Raw genomic sequence first — 24,034 nt, forward strand, 5'->3', positions numbered from 1 at the left:
TTTTAGTGTTTATAAATATATATTATTATATTTACTAAGGAAAAATCGAAACCAATAAAAATAAGAACTTTAGGTCAGGTGCAGCAGCGCACTCATGCTTGTAATCCCTGCACTCTGTGGGGCTAAGGCCGGTGCATTGCTTGAGCTCAGGAGTTGAGACCAGTCTGAGCAAGAGCAAGACCCCATCTCTAAAAATAGCCAGGCATTGTGGCAGACGCCTGTAGTCCCAGCTACTCAGGAGGCTGAGGTGAGAGAATCACTTTAGCCCAAGAGTTTGAAGTTGCTGTGAGCTCTGATTTCTGGTAGTCTACCCAGGGTGACAGGAGTGAGAGTCTATTTAAAAAAAAAAAGGCTGAATAATAGTCCATTGTTTGCACATACCACATCGTGTTTACCTACTCTACCCACTCCTCTGTTGATAGAGCAGTTGGGTTGCTTCCACCTTGGCTATTGTAAATAATGCTGCTCTGAACAGGAACCTACAAATATCTGTCTGAGATCCTGCTTTCAATTCTTTGGAGTATATACCCAGAAGTGGAATTGCTGAATAATATGGTCATTCTAGTTTTAATTTTTTGAGGACACCATTCCATTTAATGCCAGCATAACATCCTTTTTACTTTTGTTTTCTTTTCTTTTTTTCAGAGACAGAGTGTCATTCTGACACCCAGGCTGGAATGCAGTGTAATCATAACTCACTGTAATTTTGAACTTATAGGCTCAAGCCAACCTCCTGCTTCAGCCTCTCAAGTACCTAGGACTACAGGCAGGTTCCACTATGCCAAGCTCATTTCAAAATTTTTTGTGTAGACAGGATCTCACAATGTTGTTCAAGCTGGTTTTAAACTCTTGGCCTAAAATGATCTCCTGCCTTGGCCTCCCAAAATTCTAGGATTACAAGTGTGAGCCACCTTACCTAGTCCACATAATATTTCATTCTTTCTTTTCCTTTTGGAGACAGAGTCTCTCACTCAGTTGCCCTGGGGTTGAGTGCTGTGGCATTATAGCTCACAGCAACCTCAAACTCTTGGGCTCAAGCGATCTTCTTGCCTTAGCCTCCTGAGTAGCTGGGACTTACAGGTGCCCACTACAACACCTGGCTATGTTTTTAGAGGCTCAGTCTTGCTCAGGCTGGTCTCGAACTCCTGAGCTGAAGCGATCCAACTGCCTTGGCCTCCCAGAGTGCTAGGATTATAGTCATGAGCCACCTTGCCCAGCCTCATGATAATATTTCTTAATACGATCCAATAATATGTCTACCGATAAACATTAAACACCGCGACTTTTTTCCTATTGAAAACAATCCCACAATTAACATCTTTAAGGATATCCATATTTGGGCAATGTACACATATTTCTATAGGAAGATTCCTGGAAAGGAAATGTTAAGTCAAAGTATGCACAATCTCAAATTTAATAGTTACCATCAAATGCTTTCTCATGAGTTTTTTTGAGACAGAGTCTCACTATGTTGCCTTTGATAGAGTGCCGTGGCATCACAGCTCACAGCAACCTCAAACTCTGGGGCATAAGTGATTATCTTACCTCAGCCTCCCAGTAGCTGGGACTACAGGTGCCCACCACAGTGCCCCACTATTTTCTGTTTGTTTGTTATTGTTGTCATTGTTGTTTAGCAGGCCCTGGCTGGGTTTGAATCCACCAGCTCCAGTGCATGTGGCTGGCTCCTTAATCACTGAGCAATGGGCACCGAGCCACCACTATACAGTTTTATCATCACTGTATTTGGCTGCATCTATCTGCATCCTGTCCAACACTCCATACTATCAATCTTTTAAACTTTTGTCCCTATGACAGTTGTAGTTTGACAAAGAACACCTTTTCAAATGTATACTATTTCTTCCTCTGTGATTTGCCTTTTTTGCTTCTTTGCCAATGGCATTTCCAGTACTTCCTCTACTTGATCTTGTAGTTGGCTTTGCCACTGTTGCCAGTTATAGAATTTTTTTTTGCAGTTTTTGTCCAGGGCTGGGTTTGAACCCGCCACCTCTGGCATATGGGGCCGGCGTCCTACTCCTTTGAGCCACAGGCGTTGCCCTGCCAGTTATAGAATTTTAAGTTTGAAATGATTTTCCATTGGAATTCTGTAGACAATGCTCCGTCCGCTGCCTTTTAGAATCCCTGGTTGCTATTGAAAAGCCTGATGCCATGTTGATTCCTGATCCTTAGTATGTGACCTGTTTTTTCTACCAGAAAGTGTTTCAGATCTTCTCTTAACTCCTGATATTCTGAAATTTCATGATGTGCCTTCCACAAGTCTCTTTGCATTCATCATACTAGTCACTTTTTAATCTAGAGACTTGTGTATTTCAGTTCCAGGACTTCTCCTTGTGTGTTTTTCTTTTTTAAAAGAATTTTCTTTTTCTTTGTTCTCCGTTTTTGAGCTCTTTTGTTCTAGATGAGACTTCCTGGATTGATCCTTTGACTCTCCTTTGTCTTTCTCTCTTTCTTTCTTTTTTTTCTCTTGTAGTTCCTTTGATTTCAATTCATAATTCTTCTCTTAGAGTTTAAGTTTCCATTCTCCTAGTTTTAACTTCCCAGAGCTTTCTCGTGTTTTCAGATATTCCATTTCTCATGGCATCCTTGGAAGGGTGCCAAGCAAGGAGGACCCAGGTTGTATAGACGTGGCCTGGGCTTCTCACTGTCCCCTTCCCCTCTCCCCTGAGAGCTGCCTCTGAGGTCCTTCATGACTCCTCCAGTCTGGACTCTGGTGCTGCTGATGGGGGCTGCCTGGGGCCGGGGTCACACACCTGCCCCTATTCGGTAAGCTGGGCTCAGGGTAATAAGAAATCTGGGGCGGGCTGGGAATGGTGGCTCATGCCTATAATCCTTGCAGTCTGGGAGGTTAAGCTGGAAAAATTGCTTGAGCTCGGGAGTTCAAGACCAGCCTGAACAAGAGAACCTATCTCTGCTAAAAATTGAAAAATTAGCTGGGCATTGTGGCAGGTCCCTATAGTCTCAACTACTCAGGAAGCTGAGACAAGAGGAGTTCTTAAACTCAAGAGTTTGAGGTTGCTGTGAGCTAAGACAACGCCACAGCATTCAACATAGCACAACAGAGTGAGACTCTGTCTAAAAAAAAAACAGGGCGGCACTGTGGCTCAAAGGAGTAGGGGCACCGGCCCCACATACTGGAGGTGGTGGGTTCAAACCCAGCCCTGGCCAAAGGCTGCAAAAAAAAAAAAGAAAAAAAAAGAAGAAGAAGAAGAAAGAAAGAAAGAAAGAAAAGAAAAAGAAAGAAACTTGGGAAGATTAGGGGCAGAACTGGGGAAGGGAGTGGCAGGCTGGTGATAAAAGACAGGCCTCAGTGGGTGGGACAGGAAGGGATTGACTGCACAGCCCTGGGAGCCTGGGGTTGAAGAACAGATGAGAGCTGAAATTTGAGGAGAAATGAAACAGAGGAGGTGCAAGGTTGGGGAGACAGACCTGGGGCTGGAGAGAACAGAGCAGTGGACCCCTTGGAAAATGTACAAAACCCAGGGTTGATTCAGTTCATGAGGGACCTTAAGTAGGAGGCAGCAAGAAACGATGGATGGCTTGGTGTCCTGGAGCTTGTCTGGGGAGATTTGAATAAGCAGAATTTGAACCAAAAAAGCAAGAGCTGTTCTGTGCATCCCACATTACCTAGGGAGGGGCAATAGCTTCTCTGTGGCATTTGTGAGGTTAGGAGAGATGGGGCATCTCTTTACCACACCATTTATATGCCACCTCCACCACCCACCTGGGAACTTACAAGGTCAACCTCAGGGATTGTGAAAAAAACCTCAACCCTTAGGGAGACACTCAGGGTGTAAACACAGGGAACTGCTTCCTCCTCCTATGACATTCAATAGCTCTCATGTGGCTCAGTGCCTGTAGTACAGTGGTTACGGCGCCAGCCACATACACAGAAGCTGACGGTTTGGAACCTGGTCAGGGCCTGCTAAACAATGACAAGTGCAACAAAAAATAATATAACTGGGCATTGTGGCCAGCGCCTGTAGTCCCAACTACTTGGGAGGCTGAGGCAAGAGAATCGCTTAAGCGCAAGAGTTTGAAGTTGCCGTGAGCTGTGATGCCATGGCACTTTACCCAGGGTGAAAGCTTGAGACCCTACCTCAAAAAACAAACAGGCTCAGCGCCCATTGCTCAGTGAGTAGGGTGCCAGCCATATAGACCCAGCCCGGGCCTGCTAAACAACAATGACAACTGCAACCAAAAAGCAGTCGGGTATTATGGCGGGTGCCTATAGTCCCAGCTACTCGGGAGGATGAGGCAAGAGAATCACTTAAAACCCAAGAGTTGGAGGTTGCTGTGAGCTGTGACACTACCAAGGATAACATAGTGAGACTCTCAAACAAACAAACAAAAATAGCTCACGTGTCTAGGGTACAGGGTAGAGGGAACCAGTGGGGATGTGAGGACCTCAAGGGGGACCGTCATTAGGAGATAGGTAAGATACTCAGGTGAGGAGGCTGTGAGTGACCTTTCAGAAAACCTTTAAAAAGACAAGGAAAATTTGTTTACCGTGTAAACATCAATATGGTATAGACACAAGGAAAGGAACAATCATGCTTAATAATAAGTGACCACCCAGAAAGTTCACAGTCACTGAGCCTTATAATTCTTGGTAATGACAAGACTTACATTTTTGCTTTCTCCAAACCACCCTAAAGGAGAGAGAAGCCTCCAGACCGGACTCTGGTAGTTCACAGCTCTAGGGGCAACAGTGAGTTGGAAGCCAGGAGGGCTCAGATCTTCTCTTCCCTCAGAACCTATACTCGGGCACCAGAACACCAGTCCCTAGCTCAGGGGTGGACACCTGGAGTGCTCTCAGGTCACAGACCATGGCAACAACAAACATGCTGCCCAGACAAAAACAGTCTGTCCAGCTGAATACAACTGCCTATCTCGTTTATGACCCCTAACCTTGTCATTCTGCCCGCACCCTAGCCCTGAATTTCTCCTAAAAGACTTTCTCAAATCTCCGTTCTGGATCCTAAATCTTAGTGGCACCCTTCTCTAAGCTCAGCACCCTCCTCTAAGTCCTGCTGATTTCCCGCTCCCAGTTTGGCTCTGAGGTGCTCTCTTCCCTCTGCCTTCTGCCACACCTCACAGCAATGCTTTCCTCTCAGACATTCTCACCCAGTGTGATTTCGAGGATGAGTCTAAACCCCTCTGTGACTGGTCTCAAGCGTCCACAGATGATGGGGACTGGATTCGAGCCAATGGGTCCTCCCCCACTGGCACCACTGGGCCCCCTGGGGGGTACCCTGATGGAGGTGAGGGGACCAAGGAGAGCCTCAGATTTGGGGAGCACGGTGGGTGGGAGGCCCCTGAGAGGTGGGCACATGCGAGTATGGAAGAAGAAGAAGAGAGGGAGTGGGACATGGAGCTGGGCTCTGAGAAGGGAAGGTGGAGCTTGGGGCCAGCCCTGGGGATGGGAGGGCCTCACCAGCTTGGGCTCTGACTCCCCCAGAGGGCAACTACCTGCACATGGAATCGAACTCCTTCCACCGGGGTGGAGTGGCCCGCCTGCGCAGCCCTTACCTATGGGTGCAAGGGCCCCTCTGTGTGCACTTTGCCTACCATATGTTCGGGCTGTCGTGGGGAGCCCAGCTCCGACTGCTACTGGTCCCGGGTGCACAGGGCAAGCGCACCGGTGTCCTCTGGAAACACAGGAACACACAGAGCCCCTCTTGGATGCCCACTGCTGTCACCGTGCCCATAGGATTCGGCCTGCCCAGCCGGGTGAGGTCAAGGGCAGATCTTGGGGTCCCAGTGGGAATCTGGGTGTTGGGGGGCCTGGGAGGCAGTGGTGAGGAGGAGACATGGGAGCCAGGCCATCTGAAGTCAGGAAGGGAACCCTGAGGCAGACACAAAGTGACCAGAGGTCTGGCCTAGAGGCTTACAGGGTTGGGGGGGTCCCCTTGTCGCCCTTCCACAGCTGGTATTTGAGGGAACCAGGGGCAGCACTGCCTACCTGGACATCGCTCTGGATGCCCTCTCTATCCGCCGGGGCTCCTGCAATCGGGGTGAGTCCTTGCCCTTCCTCCTGTTCCTGCCTTTGCACAACTTCCCAGGGGGCAGAAGTGGCTCAGGGACCAGGACCCTGGTGGTCCAGAATTGAGGCTGCTTGTGTCCTTCTGCTGCCACCCTGTACCCCCTTGATCCCTGAAGCAACCACACCTAAAGAGAGGTTCTCTTCTAGCATAGAGTTGGAATGATGCTTGTTCTAGAGTCACCAACCACCCATATTTGCCCTGGGCTGTCCCTATTTTAGCACTGAGTGTCCCTTAGTTCCATGTAAACTGGGATGTTGGGTCACCCTATCTGTTACTCACCCTTACCACCATCCCAATCCACCCAGTCCTCTAAGTTGATGTTAGAGATTTGAGGGGAGCAAATTCAAGGGAAGGAAAATTCTAGAAGTTGGGTAAAAGGAATTCTTACTTAACTGAGCACAAGAACTAGACTAAATCCTCCATGTACATGACTTAACTTATTATTCGATGAGGTGGGAGCTATTATTTCCAATTTATGGATGAGGATACTGAGGCTTGGGTAGGTTGAGTAACCTGTGCCAGGAACATAGCCAGTGGGCAGTGGGCTCATACCAAGTTCCAAAGCTACCATGGTACACAGTAAAACCCAGAACTCTGACTTCTAAACTGAGGTTATCTTTTTCTGAGCTATCCCCTTTCAGAAAGTTACATACTCCCTTCCTTTCCTTCCTCTCAGTCTGTATCATGCAAACGTGCAGCTTTGATACTCCAAATGATCTCTGTGGCTGGAGCTGGGTCCCAACTGCCTCTGGGGCCAAATGGATCCAGAAAAAGGGACCATCTGGGATGCCAGGCATGGGGCCCAGTGATGACTTCTCTAACCCCGGCAGTGAGTAACAGCCAGGCTTCCATCCTTTGACTTTTGGGGCTTTAGTAACTTCCATAAACCCTCCAATAATTGCCATGGCACAGTGTGGGACAAACCTTCACAGCCTCAAGACTCTATCAGCTCAAGTTTCATGGAAAGAAACAAACTCCAAACACCCAGCCAGATTCCCTTCCCCCAAACTCTATAGGGCAGACCCAACAGTCTGCTCCTTACCTCTTTTCTCTGGTACCTTTTATTCTTCGTTCATTCAAGGAATACTTAATGATCACCTAGGATGTGCCCAGTGGTGTCCTAGGCACTTGAGATACGTTACTGTTCAGAACAGACCAGGAGTAGTTGGAGGTAAGGGGGAGACAGTTATTGAAACAAAGAAGTAAATTATATAGTTATAAGGGGAGCAGTGCTATTGGAAGGGAACTGGATGTGCAATTGTAAATAGGGTGGTCAATTGTAAATACACAGGGTGGTCAAGGTAGGTCTCATTCCAGTTACATTTGAGCACAAAGTTGAAGGGAATAAGAGTAAGGCATGAAAAGATTGCTGTGGGAAAGAACATACCAGGCAGAACGGCCAGCCGCAAAGGCCTAGGGATGGCTGGGGAAGGAGAGGCTTGGGTACACCAAGGTACCATGTGGTTGGGATGAAGAGGATGAGCTCAGACCAGTCATAGAAGGGGCAGCCTTAAAGGCCACTTTCACGACTATGGTTTTTATCCTGTGTGATGGGAGCTTCTGTAGGACTTTGGGCAGAGGAGTGACTTGATCTGATGTACTTTTAAAAGATCACCTGGTTTTTGTGTTGAGAATCCACTTAGGGGAACCAGCAAGGGTAGATGCACGAGGGCCTTTCGGAGGCCTACGACAATCCAGGTGACTCTCTTCTTTCCATCCACTTATATCCCTAGCTTCTTTCCACCATCTTCCTGTACCTTCGGCTGGGCTCTTCTTTTTACTATTCACTTCTTCCTTTTCTCTGACAGCATTCACCTCCCCTCTCAATCTTCACACATCTCCCTCTTACAGCCCTCACAGAGCCAACCATTGCCAGTCAAACATAGAGGACCCTGATCCCTTATTTCCTTTCCGAGTTTCTACCTCTTCTTTCTTCTTCTTCTTCTTTTTTTTTTTTTTATTAAATCATAGTTGTGTACATTAATGTGATCATGGGGCACCATACGCTGGTTTTATAGACCGTTTGACACATTTTCATCACACTGGTTAACATAGCCTTCCTGGCATTTTCTTAGTTATTGTGTTAAGATTTACATTCTACATTTAGTAAGTTTCACATATATCCTTGTAAGATGCACCTCTTCTTTCTTCTTTTTCCCTTCCTATTTCTCCTTTCTCAGCCAGTCCTCTTCTTCCCTTATCCCTTTCACATCTTCTCCATTTTTCCATCTCTCCCTTACCTACTCCATTAGTGTCTACCCCAACTCAGTGCTCTGCTTCCTGATCTGTGTCTTCTAGAAGGGCCTCGAGAAACTGCACCCACATCTGCTGGCAAGTCCCTCCACATTCCCACAGCACCGTGTCCCAGGCCCAGTAGATGTTTTTAATTTTTTCTCTCTCCCTTCCATTTTCCATCTTGATCGCTTCCTTATATATTTTAATCTTTTCCTTCTTTTTCTCCGGTTTCTCTTCTTCCATTTCTCCGATGTCTCCTTGCTTTACTTTCCCTTCCTTCTGTGTTTCCCTTCTTCCCTCTACTCTCCCTCCCTGTTCCCTTTCTCGCCCCTCCAGCGCCCCAATTCTTCGCCTGGAATGGGGCGGGACCCAGAGCAAGTCGAGCACGAGTACGCAGGCGTGCCCGCTCCCCAAGAGTCGGAGTCGGGGGTTTACATCTTCCCCCCGGCGACCAGTTACGTCACGGAGGGCAGTCCAGGCTCATTGGCTGCCTGAGCTGCAGGGGTGGGGAGCTGCGCGCGCTCTGCAGTGTTAGATCCGCCTTCTCTCTCACCGGTTTGTATGAATTAGCTATGCCCAGTGATTGGAGAAAAGGAGTAGGGTATGACCTAGGGGCCCTAAAGAGTTAGCACCCCGAGGGCAGAGTTTTCTGGGTAGTGCTTCAGGGTGGATGCCCCTGTTTCCTTTGGTGGCGCCGAGTCCTTACCTAGCCCAGGCATTTTTGGGAAACTTGAAGGCCACAGCCAGTTGTGACAAGGGTGTAAGCCCACTTCAGCGCTGTTGTTAGTGCTCCCCAGCCTCCCCAGGGCCCTATTCCTGCTGGTGTACATCCCTAACTCCAGCTACCCCATCTTCCTGGCCTTTTCTTTGTAGGTGGCTACTACATGCTCCTGAGCCCAAAGAATGCAAGACCCATGCAGAAATCTGTCCTCCTGAGCCCTCTGAGCCATTCCTCCGGCTGTCTGAGCCTTTCCTTCCACTACACCCTCTGGGGCCAATCTCCTGGCGCAGCCCTATACGTCTATGCTTCAGTCTTGGGTTAGAGTGGAGAATTCACGGGATTTACTGATCTGGGCTTATCTCCCAGGGTGGGCTTGACAAGGAAATATGGGGTGTCCCTCAGGGTCTAGGGAAGTCTGGGATGTGTGTGAGATTGTTCCTTGAAGTGGAAATGGGGGCTGGGAGGGCACTGGATTCTGGAAAAATAGATAAAGGTTCCAGGAGAGTGAGAGAAGGATGTGCTTGCACTTGGGGGAATATTCACCAAGTATACCCTCTGCTACTCATCTTTCTAGTATAGGTTTAAAGTCATTTCCCAGTCCCCTTAAGCTCACTTCTCTCTCTGATTCCCTCCACTTCAGGCAGCATCCGGAAACACTCTCTCTTCTCAGGACAACCCAGACCCAAATGGGAGGCTGTTTCTGTCAATTACACAGAACAGGGACAGATACAGGTACAGAGGAGCAAGGGTCAGGTCTTTGCACATGGTAGTCATACCTGATGTTGAAATGGATTGATATTCTGGACACTAGGGTCCTGGGTTCCTGGGTTCCTGGTTGGAGTAAAGTTGGATCAGGGAACTAGGGGTTTGGGCTGTTGCTCACTCCCAGCTCACTCTCCCTCTCTCTTTAGTTCACTGTGGTGGGCGTGTTTGGAAAGATCCCAGAGCCAGCTGTGGCAGTGGATGACATCAGCATCGCTCCTTGTGGGGGTGAGGGCAGCCCTAGGAGGCCTAGACCTTTGAGAATTGGGATTGGGCTTGTGGAGAGACGGAGAGTGTGGGCCAGCTTCCTCATGTTTCCCATTTTGATCTGCTAGAGAGCTTCCCTCGATGTGACTTTGAAGATGAGGCCCATCCCTTCTGTGACTGGACCCAGACATCAAGGGATGGTGGACACTGGACCCAGGGACATAAAAATATACCCTTCCAAAGCATAGGCCCCTCAGATTTCCTTGGAGGTGAGGACCCCTCAAGTCAATGTATCCCTGAATCTGCTCCTGGCTTGAGGGCTGGCTGGTGTGACTGATGGAAGAAATTGTTGTAGGTGGTGAAGATCAGACAGATGTTTATTGAAAATAACCAAGGACCAGAGCTGTGGAGATGGCAGAGTAGAGTCAGTTGAGGATTCTCAGGGCTCTGAGGTCACTGAAACCCACAGAAAATTCAGGCATCTCACTTTATTGAGCCCAAGGCTTCAAAATCCATAATCTCACTTGCGGTTAAGATACTTATGTCAGATGAGTTTGTCTCATGCCTATAATCCTGTCAATGGAAAAGAAACCATGTTCTGTAAAATAATTTAAAGAGATTTATTCTGAGCCAGAATTGAGGACCATGACCCGGAGCCACACTCAAGAAGCCTTGAGTAGGTGGACTTGCAGTGGTGGGGTTAATTACAATTTGGTTTTATACATTTCAGGGAGGCAGGATTTACAGGTAAAGTCATAAATAAATATGTGGAAGGTATAGATTGGTTTGACCTGAAAGTTGGGACATATCAAAAGGGGGCCGCTATAGATGGGTTTAAAGGTTTAAAGATTGTTTAGTTGACAATTGGCTGAAAGAGTTAGGCTTTGTTTAATAGACCAGGAGTCAGTGAAAATGAATGCTCGAATTAAGATAAGGGTCTGTAATCAAAGACAAACTACAAGTGGTTTGTTGTATATTAAGGGCCTGCAGGTATGTCTTGCATAGCCTTAGGCCTGTTAATGAGTCACAAAGGGCATCTCTAAGGAGAGGGGGACATGATAAGGCCCAACTGATCTCCTTTCCCAGGGCTAGCAATTCAGTTTTAGGGAATCCCTTGACCAATGGAGGATCCAGTCAGGGAGCTGCTGCAGTGGGGAGCCTTAACATTTTAGTTCAGTTAACAATCCCCAATACTTTAGGAAGCCAAGGCAAGACGTTCACTTGAGGCCAGTTGGAGACCAGCCTGGGCAACACAGGAAGACCCCTGCTCTACAAAACATTTCTAAAAATTAGCTAGATGTGTGCATCTATAGTTCCAGCTACTCGGGGGACTGAGGCATGAGGATTGCTTGAGCCCAGAAGTTTGAGGCGGCAGTGAGCCATGTTCAAATCACTGCTCCCCAGCCTGGGTGACAGAGAAAGACTCTGTCTCATGGGGGAAAAAAAGACACAAGCATAGCCAGCAGTGGAATCAGGGTTGCAGGTTTGGTTTTCCTTTTCTAACTCAAAGTTAGAAAGGCAGGATCAGAAAGAAAAAAAAAATAGCTATAATGTGGGTAGGTGGGAATAAGGGTACTGCTCCAACTGTGGTAGCCTTGTGCTGGGCAGCTATCTCACTCTGCCTGTACCCTTCCTTTACTTAGGGGATCACTATATCTACCTTGAAACTGACAAGTTCTCCAAGGCAGGGCAGTCTGTCAGACTGGTGAGCCGGCCCTTCTGTGCCCCGGGTGACATCTGTGTGGAGTATGCTTATCACATGTATGGCCTGGGAGAAGGCACTACGCTGAAGCTCCTGTTGGAGAGTCCTGCAGGCAGCACCCCAGTTTCTCTCTGGAGCCGTGTTGGGTCCCAGAGCCCTGACTGGCAGAACACCTCCATCACCATCCCTTCAGGACATCCACAGCCCATGCAGGTGAGAAACAGAGCTGGTGGGCCCTGTACATGTCTATCTGGGATGTGGTGAGGGGACAGTGCCTGAGACTTGGGATCCCAACTAGAACTGAGGAAGCAGAAAGCTGGAAAGGGAGCCAAGGAGAGGGGAACTCCACTACCCAGAAGGATAAGGGTGCAGGGGCGGGGTGGGACTTTTTCAGAATGAACAAGATGACATTTTGGCGAAAGAGAGACTCATGCCCAACTGAGTCACTGAGTTGCCGGGTATTCATTTTCACTTCTCTTCCTTCTTGCTTCCTCGTTGCCCACAGCTGATTTTTAAGGCCATCAGGGGTACAAACACCGCCTTTGTTGTCGCATTGGGTTACATCTTGATCAATCATGGGTCTTGTCGAGGTAAGACAGAACCTAAGGGGGCCATGCCCTGGGGGGACCATCTCATGGGCTTCTCTACATGAGCTGCATAACATGCAAGTCCTTTCTGGTGCCTGAGTTCATACCCAGCTGCCTTTGCTTTCTGCATTCACCCCATCCCTGCCTCCCCTGCACCCTCGGAGTACTCAGTTGAGTGAATGTGCATTTGGTGCCATGAATTTCTGTGGCTGCATCCAGAATCCCTCACCTAGTGATCCTGAAGGCAGGACACATCTCCTGTTCATTATTGTGTTTGTTATACCTGGAGTGATATCTGACATAGATTAAGAGCAGTGTTTGTTGAGTGATTAAGTGAGTGAAGGTTGGAGGCTGAGAGTAGAAGAGGAGTGAATAAGTTACCATTTTGAGCCCACCTGCTCCAGTTAGATGCAAGTGAAGATGGTGGTGGTATGATTTGGACTAAACTCCAGGGACTGTTTTTTTTTTTTCTTTTCAGCACAAGCACCAACAGTGCCTCCTGCCAAATCTCCAGTTTCCCCTACTGAACCTTCTGGAACCATTGTCCTCACAGAAAAACTCATCATCCACACAGAGACAACTACAGTCCCCACAGAAAAACCCACCATCCCCATTGAAGAGACAACTGTCCCCAAAGAAAAACCCACCGCCCCCACTGAAGTGTCCACTGTACCCACAGAAAAGTTCACCATCCCCACTGAAGTGACCACTATCCCCACTGAAAAACCCACCATCCCCACTGAAGTGACCCCTGTCCCCACAGAAAAACTCAATATACTCACTGAAGTGACAAATGTACCCACAGAAAAACCCACCATCCCCACTGAAGTGACAACTGTCCCCTCTGAAAAACCCACCATCCCCACTGAATTGACCACTGTCCCCACAGAAAAACTCACCATTCCCACTGAAGTGACCACTGTCCCCACAGAAAAATCCACCATGCACATTGAAGTGAGCACTGTCCCCACAGAAAAATCCACCATACACAGTGAAGTGAGCACTGTCCCCACAGAAAAACCCACCATGCACACTGAAGTGACCACTGTCTCCACTGAAAAACCCACCATATCCACTGAAGTGACCACTATCCCCACAGAAAAACCCACCATGCACACTGAGGTGAGCACTGTCCCCACAGAAAAACCCACTATGCACACTGAAGTGGCCACTATCCTCACTGAAAAACCCACCACACACACAGAAGTGACCACTGTCCTCACTGAAAAACCCACCACGCACACTGAAGTAACCACTGTTTTCACTGAAAAACCAACCACGCACACTGAAATGACCACTGTCCTCACTGAAAAACCCACCACGCACACTGAAGTGATCACTGTCCTCACTGAAAAACCCACCACGCACACTGAAGTGACCACTGTCCCCACAGAAAAACCCACCACGCACACTGAAGTGACCACTGTCCCCACAGAAAAACCCACCACACACACTGAAGTAACCACTGTCCTCACAGAAAAACCCACCATGCACCCTGAAGTAACCACTGTCCTCACAGAAAAACCCACCATCCTCACTGAAGTGACCACTGTCTCCACAGAAAAACCCACCATGCACCCTGAAGTAACCACTGTCCTCACAGAAAAACCCACCATCCTCACTGAAGTGACCACTGTCTCCACAGAAAAACCCACCATCCCCACTGAAGTGACCACTGTTCCCACAGAAAAACTCACTCTCCTTACTGAAGTGACCACTGTCTCCACAGAAAAATCCACCATCCCCACTGAAGTGACCCCTGTCCCCACAGATAAACTCACCATCCCCACTGAAGTGACCACTGTTGCCACAGAAAAATCCACCCTCATCAGTGAAGTGACCACTGCCCCCACAGAAAAAACTACTGTCCCCACTGAAAAGACCACTGTCCCCACAGAAAAACCCACCATCATTACTGAAGAGACCACTGTCCCCACAGAAAAAACCACCATCCTCACGGAAAAGACCACTGTCCCCACAAAAAAACTCACAGTCCCCACTGAAAAGCCTACTGTCCCCACCAAAGAGACCACTATCCCAACCAAAGAGCCCACTGTCCCCACTGAAAAACCCACTGTCCTCACAGAGACAACTACAGTCCCCACAGAAAAACCCCTCATCCTCACAGAAAAACCAACTATCCCTACCCTCTCTATTAAGAAGCCCACTGTCCCCACTGAAAAACCCACTGTCCTCACAGAAACAACTACAGTCCCCACCGAAAAACTCCCTGTCCTCACAGAAAAACCAACTGTCCTTACCCTCTCTATTAAGAGGCCCACCACTCCCACTGAAGAGCCCACTATCCTCACAGAGACAACTACAGTCCCCACCGAAAAACCCCCCATCCTCACAGAAAAACTAACTATCCCTACCCTCTTTATTAAGAGGCCCACCATTCCCACTGAAAAGCCCACTGTTCCCACTGAAAAACCTACCATCCCCACTGAACAGACCACGGTCCTCACCGAGCAACCAACTGCTACCCCCAGAGACCTCACTGTCTCCACTAGAAAGCCCACAACTACTGTGACACCCCTGGTTCCCACTGGTCACAAGTCAACACTCTTGGTGATGCCTCTAAGTACTCAAAGTACCTTCAAGACCAGTGTAACCCTGGGCAACACCTCAACCCCCGGACCTGCTACAGGTATGAGGTGGGTAGGGCATTGATCAAAGCTGAAAGTAAGAGACAGTGACTAGGAGAGAGAATTAGGGAAAGGGATGCTTCCTGGAGAAAAACTTCAGTCTTATAGGAGAGCCATGGGAGTCCATGGCACTTTAGAAGAAAGGATGGGGATGCCCACAGTGAGAGGGACAGTGGGGCCTGAGTGGGTGGGATTGTTGGGAACCAAGTCCTAAATTTTCTTCTCCCTATTTTTTTACTGAGCTATAATTCATATGCCATGAAATTCTCACTCTTAAAGTGTGCAGCTCTCTTTTAGTATCTTCACAAGGTTGTGTGGCCATCATATTTATTTATTTATTTTCGAGGATTCATTGAGGGTACAGAGAACCAGGTTACACTGATTGCATTTGTTTAGGTAAAGTACCTCTTGTAATTGTGTTCCTCCTCCAAGAGATGTGTCTCATGCCATGGCCCCCTACCCCCTCCCTCTTTCCCTCTCTCCAACCCCCCTACCCCCACCCCCATAATGTACTAGGTCATCAAGTCCTCATATCAGAATTGAGTACGTTGGATTCATCGTTTTCTAATTTAGATATTTTCATCACCCTGAAAAGAAACCCCCATAGCAGTCACTCCTCATTCTCCTACCCCAGCCCTTGACAGCCACAAATCTCCTTCCTATACCCATGAGATGGCCTGTTCTGCATAGTTGACACAAATGGAGTCATGCGATATGTGGGTCCTTGTGTCTGGCGTCTTTCCCTGAGCACAATCAAGGTTGCTAGTGTTGCAGCATGCATCAGAGCTTCATTCTTTTTTATGGCTGAATAACATGGATCTACTTCTTAAAGAGGCACTTGAGTTTGGGGGGGGGTAGGGGAGAGACAGGGAGGCCCCCTGAGGATGGCTATGAAGTGCAGGCTTCATGGAGGCTGATCTCTCCCCTTAGAGAGCTGCCCCCCAAATGCCCACTATGAACGCTGTGCTTGCCCTGCTTCCTGCATGAACCCCAGGCCCAGTTGCGGGTTCCTCTGCCGGCGGGGCTGTGTCTGCAATCCTGGCTTTTTATTAAGTGACAACCACTGTATCAATGCCTCTTCTTGCCGTTGCTTCTACAACAACCACACCTATCAGGTAAGACCACAGGGAGGCTTTGATCTCCTGAGGGATGCTGATGGCTAAACACCTGGGTTCTGGCTTCATCTGCTTCCTTGATGAGGTGAACTGGGTCCATGAGATTTTCTGAAGGTGATGGCTCAGGAACAGTGATGGAGTCATTCATTCAGTATGTGGCTTTTGATGGTCTCTTGTGTTCATACACTAAGTCTTTGTGAAGCTCCTACTTTGGCCCCTGCTCGACTATGCAGAGGAATCAGACCTCCCCAGGTCTAGGGCTAAGTGTTTCTTCTAGACTCAAAATTCTCTTCTTCCAGAGAACCTTGCAAGTCCTGATAGGTCAAAAACAGAAGAGTTACTGTCCTTGCCTCCCCTATTGGTAGTCTCTTGAGGAGATGCAACAGAGCAGAGGTCCTTAAGGGGCAACACAGGTTGTCAGATTGCCATCTGACAGGGATAGCCTGTGAGCCACTTATGTCAGTCATTTTACAGTTCCTGATAGCCACAATAAAAAACGGAGGCGGCACCCGTAGCTCAGTGGGTAGGGCGCTGGCCACACACACTCAGGCTGGCAGGTTCGAACCCAGGCTGGGTCAGCTAAACAATAATGACAACTGCAACAACAACAACAACAAAATAGGCACGCATTCTGGCAGGGGCCTGTAGTCTCAGCTCCTTGGGAGGCTGAGGCAAGCGAATTACTTAAGCCCAAGAGTTTGCTGTTGCTATGAGCTATGACACCACAGCACTGTACTGAGGGCAACATTATAAGACTTTGTCTCAAAAAAAAAAAATAAGCAAAAGGAGCTAGAGCATAGTGGCTTACACCTGTAATCCTGGCACTTTGAGAAGCTGAGGGGAGAAGATTGCTTGAGGCCAGGAATTCGAGACTGGCCTGAGCAACCTAATGAGACCCTGTCTCTATCAAAAATTTTAAAAATATTAGCCAGCCATAGTGGTACTTCTCTGTAATCCCAGCTGTACAAGAGACTGAGACAGGGGATCGTTGATCCCAGGAGCTGGAGGAGGTTTGCAATGAGCTATGATTACATCACTCACTGCCTTCCAGGAGTGACACCCTGTCCTCACCCTCCCCCCCAAAAAAGGGCGGTGCCCATAGCTTGGTGGATGGGGCACCAGCCACATACACTGAAGCTGGCGGGTTCTAACCCAGCCTGAACCCGACCCAGGCCAGCTAGAACAACAATGACAACAGGTGGTGCCTGTGGCTCAGTGGGTAGGGTGCCAGCCCCATATACCGAGGGTGGCAGGTTTGAACACAGCCCCAGCCAAACTGCAACAAAAGAATAGCTGGGTGTTGTGGCAGACACCTGTAGTTCCAGCTACTTGGGAGGCTGAGGCAAGAGACTTGCGTAAGCCCAAGAGTTTGAGGTTGCTGTGAGCTGTGATGTCACCGCACTCTATTGAGGGCAACAGGGTGAGACTGTCTCAAAAATAATAATAATAATAATGACAACAACAAAAAAAAAAAGAAAGAAAAGGAGGAAATCGGTGGGTAAGTGAATTCCAGTAATCTACTCAATCCCAAATATTATCGTTTCAATGTAAACAAGAAAGGATTATTCATGAAATCATTTACTTTTTTTAATCATATGAACTCTTCAAAATCCACTGTGTATTTTACACTTAAAGCATATCTCAATCCGACTGTTCACATTTCAACAGCTCAGTGGCCCATGTGGCTGGTGGGCACCCTATTGGACAGTACAGGTCTACAGTCAGGTAGACCTAAGTTTAAATCCTGGCTCTAGCACTCATTTGCTGAGTGACCTTGGGCAATTTTCTTTTTTGTTTCCATATCTATAAAGTGTGCACTGTAAGATTGTTGTAAGGATGAAATTAGATCCTAACACATAGTAATTACTCAAACAATGTTAATTACTATTATTAGCAACTTATGATAAATGTCATGCAGCCTACTAATTAAGCATTTCATTGATGTCCAGGGCCTCTTCTCAGCTCCAGGTGTCAGGTGCTCTTCCCATTGACATCAGAGCTCCTACTTGTCTCTTATGGGACCACTTCTCCTAATCCCCTTTAACAATCTCTAGGGTCTCCCTGAGTCAGTGTCAGGACTAGCTTCAGCTGTAGCCTGGGAAGAACGATCTGTCATGCCCATCTGCACCAAGAATCTCTTCCTTCAGCCCTGGGAGATAGACATTAACTTATGATATATTCACTTATGCATTTAACAGATGTTTATTTAGTACTTTCTGCCTTCCTGGCATTGGGGTCACCATGAATAGGGTGTGGTCCTTGCCCTCACAATGCTCTCGGATTCAGGGGAACATACTGGGTCTTGGTTTACTCTTTCATTCATTGAACAAGAGCGCTCATGCTGGGGCTAAGATGGTAAGTAAAGACAGATGTGGACCCTCACCTGGGGGGCTTATAATCCATAACGAAAATCAAGTGCAACTGTGGTAAGTCCTTAGAAGAAAGGCACCCAGAGCTGAGGAAGTCTTCCGGGGAAAGCCATCTTTGAGTAGATCTCTGCTGGTTGCATAGGAACGATTTAGAAAAGAAGAGCATTCTAGGATAAGAGAACAGCAAGTACGAATGTCCTGTGGTGAGTGGGAATAGCAGATAGGTGGTGGGAAGAGGAAGTGTATGAACAAGTTTAGGTCTTTGCATGGGAGATCTGTCCTGGGAATGGTGGGAAGAATGGGGAAGGCCCCCAAGAGCTATGGCTTTGTGATTCTGGACCTCTCGTTTCTAGACTGGGGCAGAGTGGTTTAGCCTCAACTGCACAGAACATTGCCGCTGCTGGCCTGGCAATCAGATTGAGTGCCAGAGCTCTCAGTGTGGGGCACATACAGTGTGCCAGCTGAAAAATGGCCAATATGGATGCTACCCCTATGGTAAGAGCCCCCTTATGTTGTTCCTGCCTGCCAGCTTGTTGGAGAGGAAATGACACTGGGAACCCAATCCCTCATTTGGGCAAGAGGAGCTGGGGTGTGCCACTAGGAAGGTGGGCCAGCATGTGAAGCAGGGGAGGGGGCAGTGGAAACAGCGTCTCTTGGTCCCCTCTACCCCCTCAACAGGCATTGCCACCTGCTTGGTCTATGGAGACCCTCATTATGTCACCTTTGATGGGAGGCACTTTGACTTCATGGGCAGATGCACTTACATCTTGGCCCAACCCTGTGGCAACTCAACAGGTAGGAAGAGCCCTGGACATGCCTGTCTCAGCCTGCTGGGGGTCTGCAGGCAGAACTGCCAGGTGTAGGGGCATGGTAGATAGCAGGAAAGGGTGGGCAGCAGATAGGGAAGGGGCAAAACTGGAGCAAGTTCTTCTTAAGGTAGTGGCTGAGACACCTACCCTGGAAGCAGGACTTTCTCAGGCTCAGACTACTGGGGAAAATGCAGTTTAAAATAGTTCTCTTGGCTCAGTGCCTGTAGCTCAATGGCTAGGGCACCGGCCACATACACCAGGGCTAGGGGCTTCAAAGCCAGCCCGGGCCTGCCAAACAACAATGGCGACTACAACAACAAAAATAGCCAGGTGTTGTGGCGGGCACCTGTAGTCCCCGCCACTTGGGGAGGCTGAGGCAAAAGAATTGCTTAAGCCCAAGAGTTTGAGGTTGCTGTGAGCTGTGATGCCATAACACTCTGTTGAGGATGACATAGTGAGACTCTGTCTCAAATAATAATAATAATAATAGTTCTCTTAGGGCCAGGCTTGATGGCTCATGCCTGTAATTCTCCTCACTCCGGGAGGCCGAGGTGGGTGGATTGCCTGAGCTCACAGGTTTGAGACCAGCCTGAGCAACAGCAAGACCCCGCCTCTAAAAATAGCCAGGTGTTGTGGCAGGCACCTGAAGTCCCAGCTAGCTGGGAGGCTGAGGCAAGAGAATGCTTGAGTCTAAGAGTTTGAAGTTGCTGTGAGCTATAATGCCACAACACTCTACCAAGGGCAACAAAGTGAGACTCTGTCTCAAAAAAAAAAAAAATCACTGTAAAAGGGACTGATAAATGAGCACAAACATCCTGGAGGATATCCCAATACACATCGGGGAGACAGACTTGAGACAGTTGCAGGCTGTTCTCGAAGGGGGCAGATAGTCATGTCCCACCCCATTGAGCTACAGGGCTGGTGTCTCTATGGCCCTTTATCCCCACAGTGCCAGGCTCAGGGCACTACCCACAGCAGGTGTTCAAAAATGCATGTTGAATGAGCTTTCTTCATCTCTCTCCCCACCCAGGTCCATTCTTCAGGGTGACAGCAAAGAATGAGGGATGGGGACAGGAAGGTGTGTCCTGCCTGAGCAAAGTCCATGTGACCCTGCCTAAGACCACCATCACCTTGCTCAAGAGCAGAGACACGCTGGTGAGTCCTGCCCTCCACCCCCACCCTGAGGGCCCTGGCTGGACTGCTCCTGTGGGCTGCTGTGCCTCCTCCAGGCCCAGAGCCCTCTCAAAGATGGGTGAAATAAAATAGTAGTGGTGAAACTACAAACCAATCTGGGTGGAAGAGGTTAGGCCACTGGGAGGGATGTTGTGCCTTTCAGGCTTGGGAGTCTGTTGGGATCTTCCTTGACCCCTAGATCTGTCTCTGTCTTCTTCCTCTCCCCTGCCATCCAGGTTGGGGGTCAGCGAGTCACCCTCCCAGCCATACCTTCTAAAGGTGTCTTCCTGGGTGTAAGTGGGCGATTTGTGGAGGTGCAGACAGAGTTTGGATTGTGGGTCAGATGGGATGGTGACCAGCAGCTGTTTGTGACTGTGTCCAGGTGAGGGGCATCCCAACGAGGCAGCTGCCACTACTTCCTGTCTCCTTTACTCTTCCCCTTGCATTCTGGGCACTGTGACGCAATCATTTATGTAGCTCCCATGGGTGGGAAGCACCTAGCTCAAGTGGAAGGTCTCCATTTGGATGAGGAGACAAGCAGAAATGGTTTTAGGGTAGTGTGATAAATAGCAGGATGTATATACAGTGCTTTGGGAATGTCCTGGAAGGAGTCACTAAAGGGCTCTGGGGGCTTTCAGAAAGGCTATCACTTGATCTCGTTCTCCAAGGAACAGCGAAAGAGTTTCCCTATTGGACAAAACAAGGCAGAGAAAGACTTTATGCAAACAGTGAACATCGCCCTCCAGAATAAGCCAGAGTATTTTAGGGCCAGCAATGGGTTTGGACCATGGGGTGTGAGCAGAGGGGAGGAGAGGGACTGTACAGGCAGCTTGGGGGGATGGGGGCGAGGGTCCTCAGCATGTTGCCTTCTCTGCTGTGGTCCCCTGATGGCACAGGCCTCTTCTCTGCATTAATGCCAACTCCTTTTCTATCCCGCCAGCACCTATTTTGGCAAACTCTGTGGTTTCTGTGGAAACTATGACGACAACATCAACAATGACAACCTGAAGCCGGATGGCCGCCCAGCCAAAGATGAGGAGGAGCTGGGGCAAAGCTGGCAGACAGCAGAAGACGAGGATAGGGAGTGAGTCAGGAGCCCTCCCATGGGGCCCATGAGCCTGCTGCCCCCTGGCGACCCTCCCTGGTGAGACTGACTCTCCTCTCCACTCTGAGACTTCAGAGTGTTCCTTCTCCTTCCAGGCTCAGCACTCAAACAATCTCCTCCTAGGGCTGTCACAGCTGCAAGCCTGACCTCTCGTCCTTTCTGGCTGCTGGGTTGGGCTCCCCCTCTCCGAGCTGGAAACAAGCCTTGGCCCTGGGGGTGTTTGGGGTGGGTGTCTTTCAGGTGTCAGAAGAACCAGGCAAATCCCCCATCTTGTGACTCAGCCTTGCAGAGTATTATGTCAGGACCAAAGTTCTGTGGACGACTGGTCGACCCTCGTGGCCCATTTGAGTATGAAGGGGGCAGGCAAAGCCACTCAGAGCTGCGTGGCAGCTGGGGTCCCCTGAGGTGGGTGCCTGGAGAGTCTGCCCCTTCATTCCCTCTGACTCAGCCTCTCTCTGCAGGGCATGCCTGCCTCACCTGAAGGCTACTTCCTTCTTCGACAGCTGCATGTTTGACATGTGCAACTTCCAGGGCCTACAGCAGATGCTGTGTGCCCACATGTCAGTCATGACCACAAGCTGCCAGGATGCTGGCTACATCGTGAAGTCCTGGAGGCAACCCCATTTCTGCCGTGAGTTGTGCCAAGAAGCAGGGGAGAGATGCAGGATCCCTTTCCCCAGATACAGATGCAGGCTTAGGGCACACCTGGTGGAACTCCTTACTTGGCAGAGTAGGAAATCTCCACTGAGAAAATCACTTGCAGTCACTAGCAAACTCAGAAAGGCTTCTTGGCTACCTGAAACTGTGTAGGGCACATGCACATGTGTTTATGTGCAGCCCAAGTCATCACACATATGCATATGGTGCAGACCCAAGGTGAGGAGAGGCTCTGCAGCTGCCTCCCAGTCCCTGGTATGGCCCAGCTATCTGGGGAAGCTGCTTTAGGGCAGGCCCAACTCATGGCTTTAACCTCCCCAGCAGGCCTTCAGCCCAGGTCACTTACCTGGGGCAGGTCTACACAGCAGCCCTGTGTTGCTGTTCTCCTACAGCAGGACTGTGTTAGCATCTGAGCAACAGCCTCTTGGCACAGGCAGCATGCTCAGCTGCCAGAGGGCCCCAGAGCCAGCTGGGCTCCTGGGTCAAGTTCCTCACAGTCACTCTCCCTTCTTGAGATCCGCCAGAAGCCTTGAGCCGGGTGCCTTCTGAGCATGTTCTTCTTCCCTTTGTCCCTGGTGGCTTGTATCTCTTTCTCACCTGAGCCTCTCCATCCCCAGCTCTGTCCTGCCCACCCAACAGCAAGTACTCCATGTGTGCCAAGCCATGCCCTGAAACCTGCCACTCAGGAAACTCTGGCATGTTCTGCTCAGGCCGGTGTGTGGAGGCCTGTGAGTGCAACCCGGGCTTTGTTCTCAGTGGCCTCGAGTGCGTCCCCCAATCCCAGTGTGGATGCCTTGACCACAAAGGGAGGTACTTCAAGGTGAGCAGCTGGGTGGGCCTCTCAGTCCTGCAGCAGCCAGGAAGGACTTGCTCCCTGTTGTGAAATAGCCTGGGTGAGGGTGTGAGGCAGGCTGTGGGGAGGTGGGTAAGGAAAAAGGCAGGGGTTTTAGGGCTGGGATTAGGGACATTTTGGCTATTTTGGCTGAGATTGAATTTCTCTTTCTCTTTCATTAGGTCTGGTCCTTCTCTCCTCACCTCCACCCCTCAGACCCAGCACAGTTTCTTACCAGACTGCCTCACAGAGCCTGAAACCCCAGTTCCGTCCTCTCCCACCTTTCCTGCTGCCCCTCTCTGCCATCATTTCATTGAATCATTTTGCCCAGTTTCTGTCCTCCCAAGGCCCAAGTGCCTCTGTACCTTACCTGCACTTTTTCTAAACACTGTCTTTTCTTGACTAAGGAGCACTTTCTCAGCTGAAGGAAGCTGGGCCCTTCCTATGCTCCCATTGTCAGACTTCTCAGAGGCAGAGTTAGACCCTTCTCTGTGGTGCTTCTTTTTTCCTTTTTTTGAGACAGTCTTACTATGTCACCCTCGGCGGAGTGCTGTGGCATTACAGCTCACAGCAACCTCAAATTCTTGGGCTTAAGCGATTCTCTTGCTTCAGCCTCCCAAGTAGCTGGGACTACAGGCGCCCACCACAATGCCTGGCTAGAATTTTTATTGTGGTTGTCATTGTTGTTTAGTTGGCCTGGGCTGGGTTCAAACCCGCCAGTCCCGGTGTATGTGGCTGGCGCCCTAGCCACTGAGCTACAGGCACCAAGCCTCTTTGACTGGACCTCTCCCAAGGCCTGGGAGTGGCACTGGTGTCCACTTGACTCTCCACCTGATGTCCACCTGGCTTTCTTTACTCAGTCCAGCCTGTCCCACCTAACACTCTTTATCTTGGCCATGCTCCTCACAAACCCCTGCTGCCTTGGGCCAGCCCCTTCTATCCCCCTGCTCTGCCTTCCAGCCACCTTGGCCCATTGGAATCTGTCAACCCAAATAAGTGACTAAGGTAAAAATCTCAGTCAATGGAGATCAATTAAGCCGAAGTTGAGGA

At 49.3% G+C, this 24,034-nt stretch overlaps 1 protein-coding gene across 1 annotated transcript in view; it reads left to right on the forward strand.

Annotated features, from left to right (window-relative positions):
* Positions 1-2,704: 2,704 nt before the first annotated feature.
* The window catches only part of ZAN (zonadhesin), a 39,865-nt gene continuing 18,535 nt past the window's right edge, over positions 2,705-24,034 (forward strand). The window contains exons 1-25 of the mRNA XM_053555440.1: positions 2,705-2,759; positions 4,679-4,726; positions 5,133-5,279; positions 5,477-5,748; positions 5,945-6,032; positions 6,739-6,891; positions 9,171-9,335; positions 9,659-9,750; positions 9,930-10,008; positions 10,116-10,271; positions 11,631-11,902; positions 12,195-12,279; positions 12,755-13,423; positions 13,655-14,438; positions 14,667-14,817; positions 14,881-14,926; positions 15,855-16,039; positions 18,762-18,903; positions 19,087-19,203; positions 20,248-20,372; positions 20,627-20,772; positions 21,331-21,474; positions 21,736-21,843; positions 21,957-22,126; positions 22,770-22,972. Coding sequence (XP_053411415.1) covers positions 2,705-2,759; positions 4,679-4,726; positions 5,133-5,279; positions 5,477-5,748; positions 5,945-6,032; positions 6,739-6,891; positions 9,171-9,335; positions 9,659-9,750; positions 9,930-10,008; positions 10,116-10,271; positions 11,631-11,902; positions 12,195-12,279; positions 12,755-13,423; positions 13,655-14,438; positions 14,667-14,817; positions 14,881-14,926; positions 15,855-16,039; positions 18,762-18,903; positions 19,087-19,203; positions 20,248-20,372; positions 20,627-20,772; positions 21,331-21,474; positions 21,736-21,843; positions 21,957-22,126; positions 22,770-22,972 — 4,602 coding nt within the window. The remainder of the gene's footprint in view (positions 2,760-4,678; positions 4,727-5,132; positions 5,280-5,476; positions 5,749-5,944; positions 6,033-6,738; positions 6,892-9,170; positions 9,336-9,658; positions 9,751-9,929; positions 10,009-10,115; positions 10,272-11,630; positions 11,903-12,194; positions 12,280-12,754; positions 13,424-13,654; positions 14,439-14,666; positions 14,818-14,880; positions 14,927-15,854; positions 16,040-18,761; positions 18,904-19,086; positions 19,204-20,247; positions 20,373-20,626; positions 20,773-21,330; positions 21,475-21,735; positions 21,844-21,956; positions 22,127-22,769; positions 22,973-24,034) is intronic.

The sequence above is a fragment of the Nycticebus coucang genome, chromosome 12 (genome assembly GCF_027406575.1).
Source record: "Nycticebus coucang isolate mNycCou1 chromosome 12, mNycCou1.pri, whole genome shotgun sequence".
In the NCBI taxonomy this organism is placed as follows: Eukaryota; Metazoa; Chordata; class Mammalia; order Primates; family Lorisidae; genus Nycticebus; species Nycticebus coucang.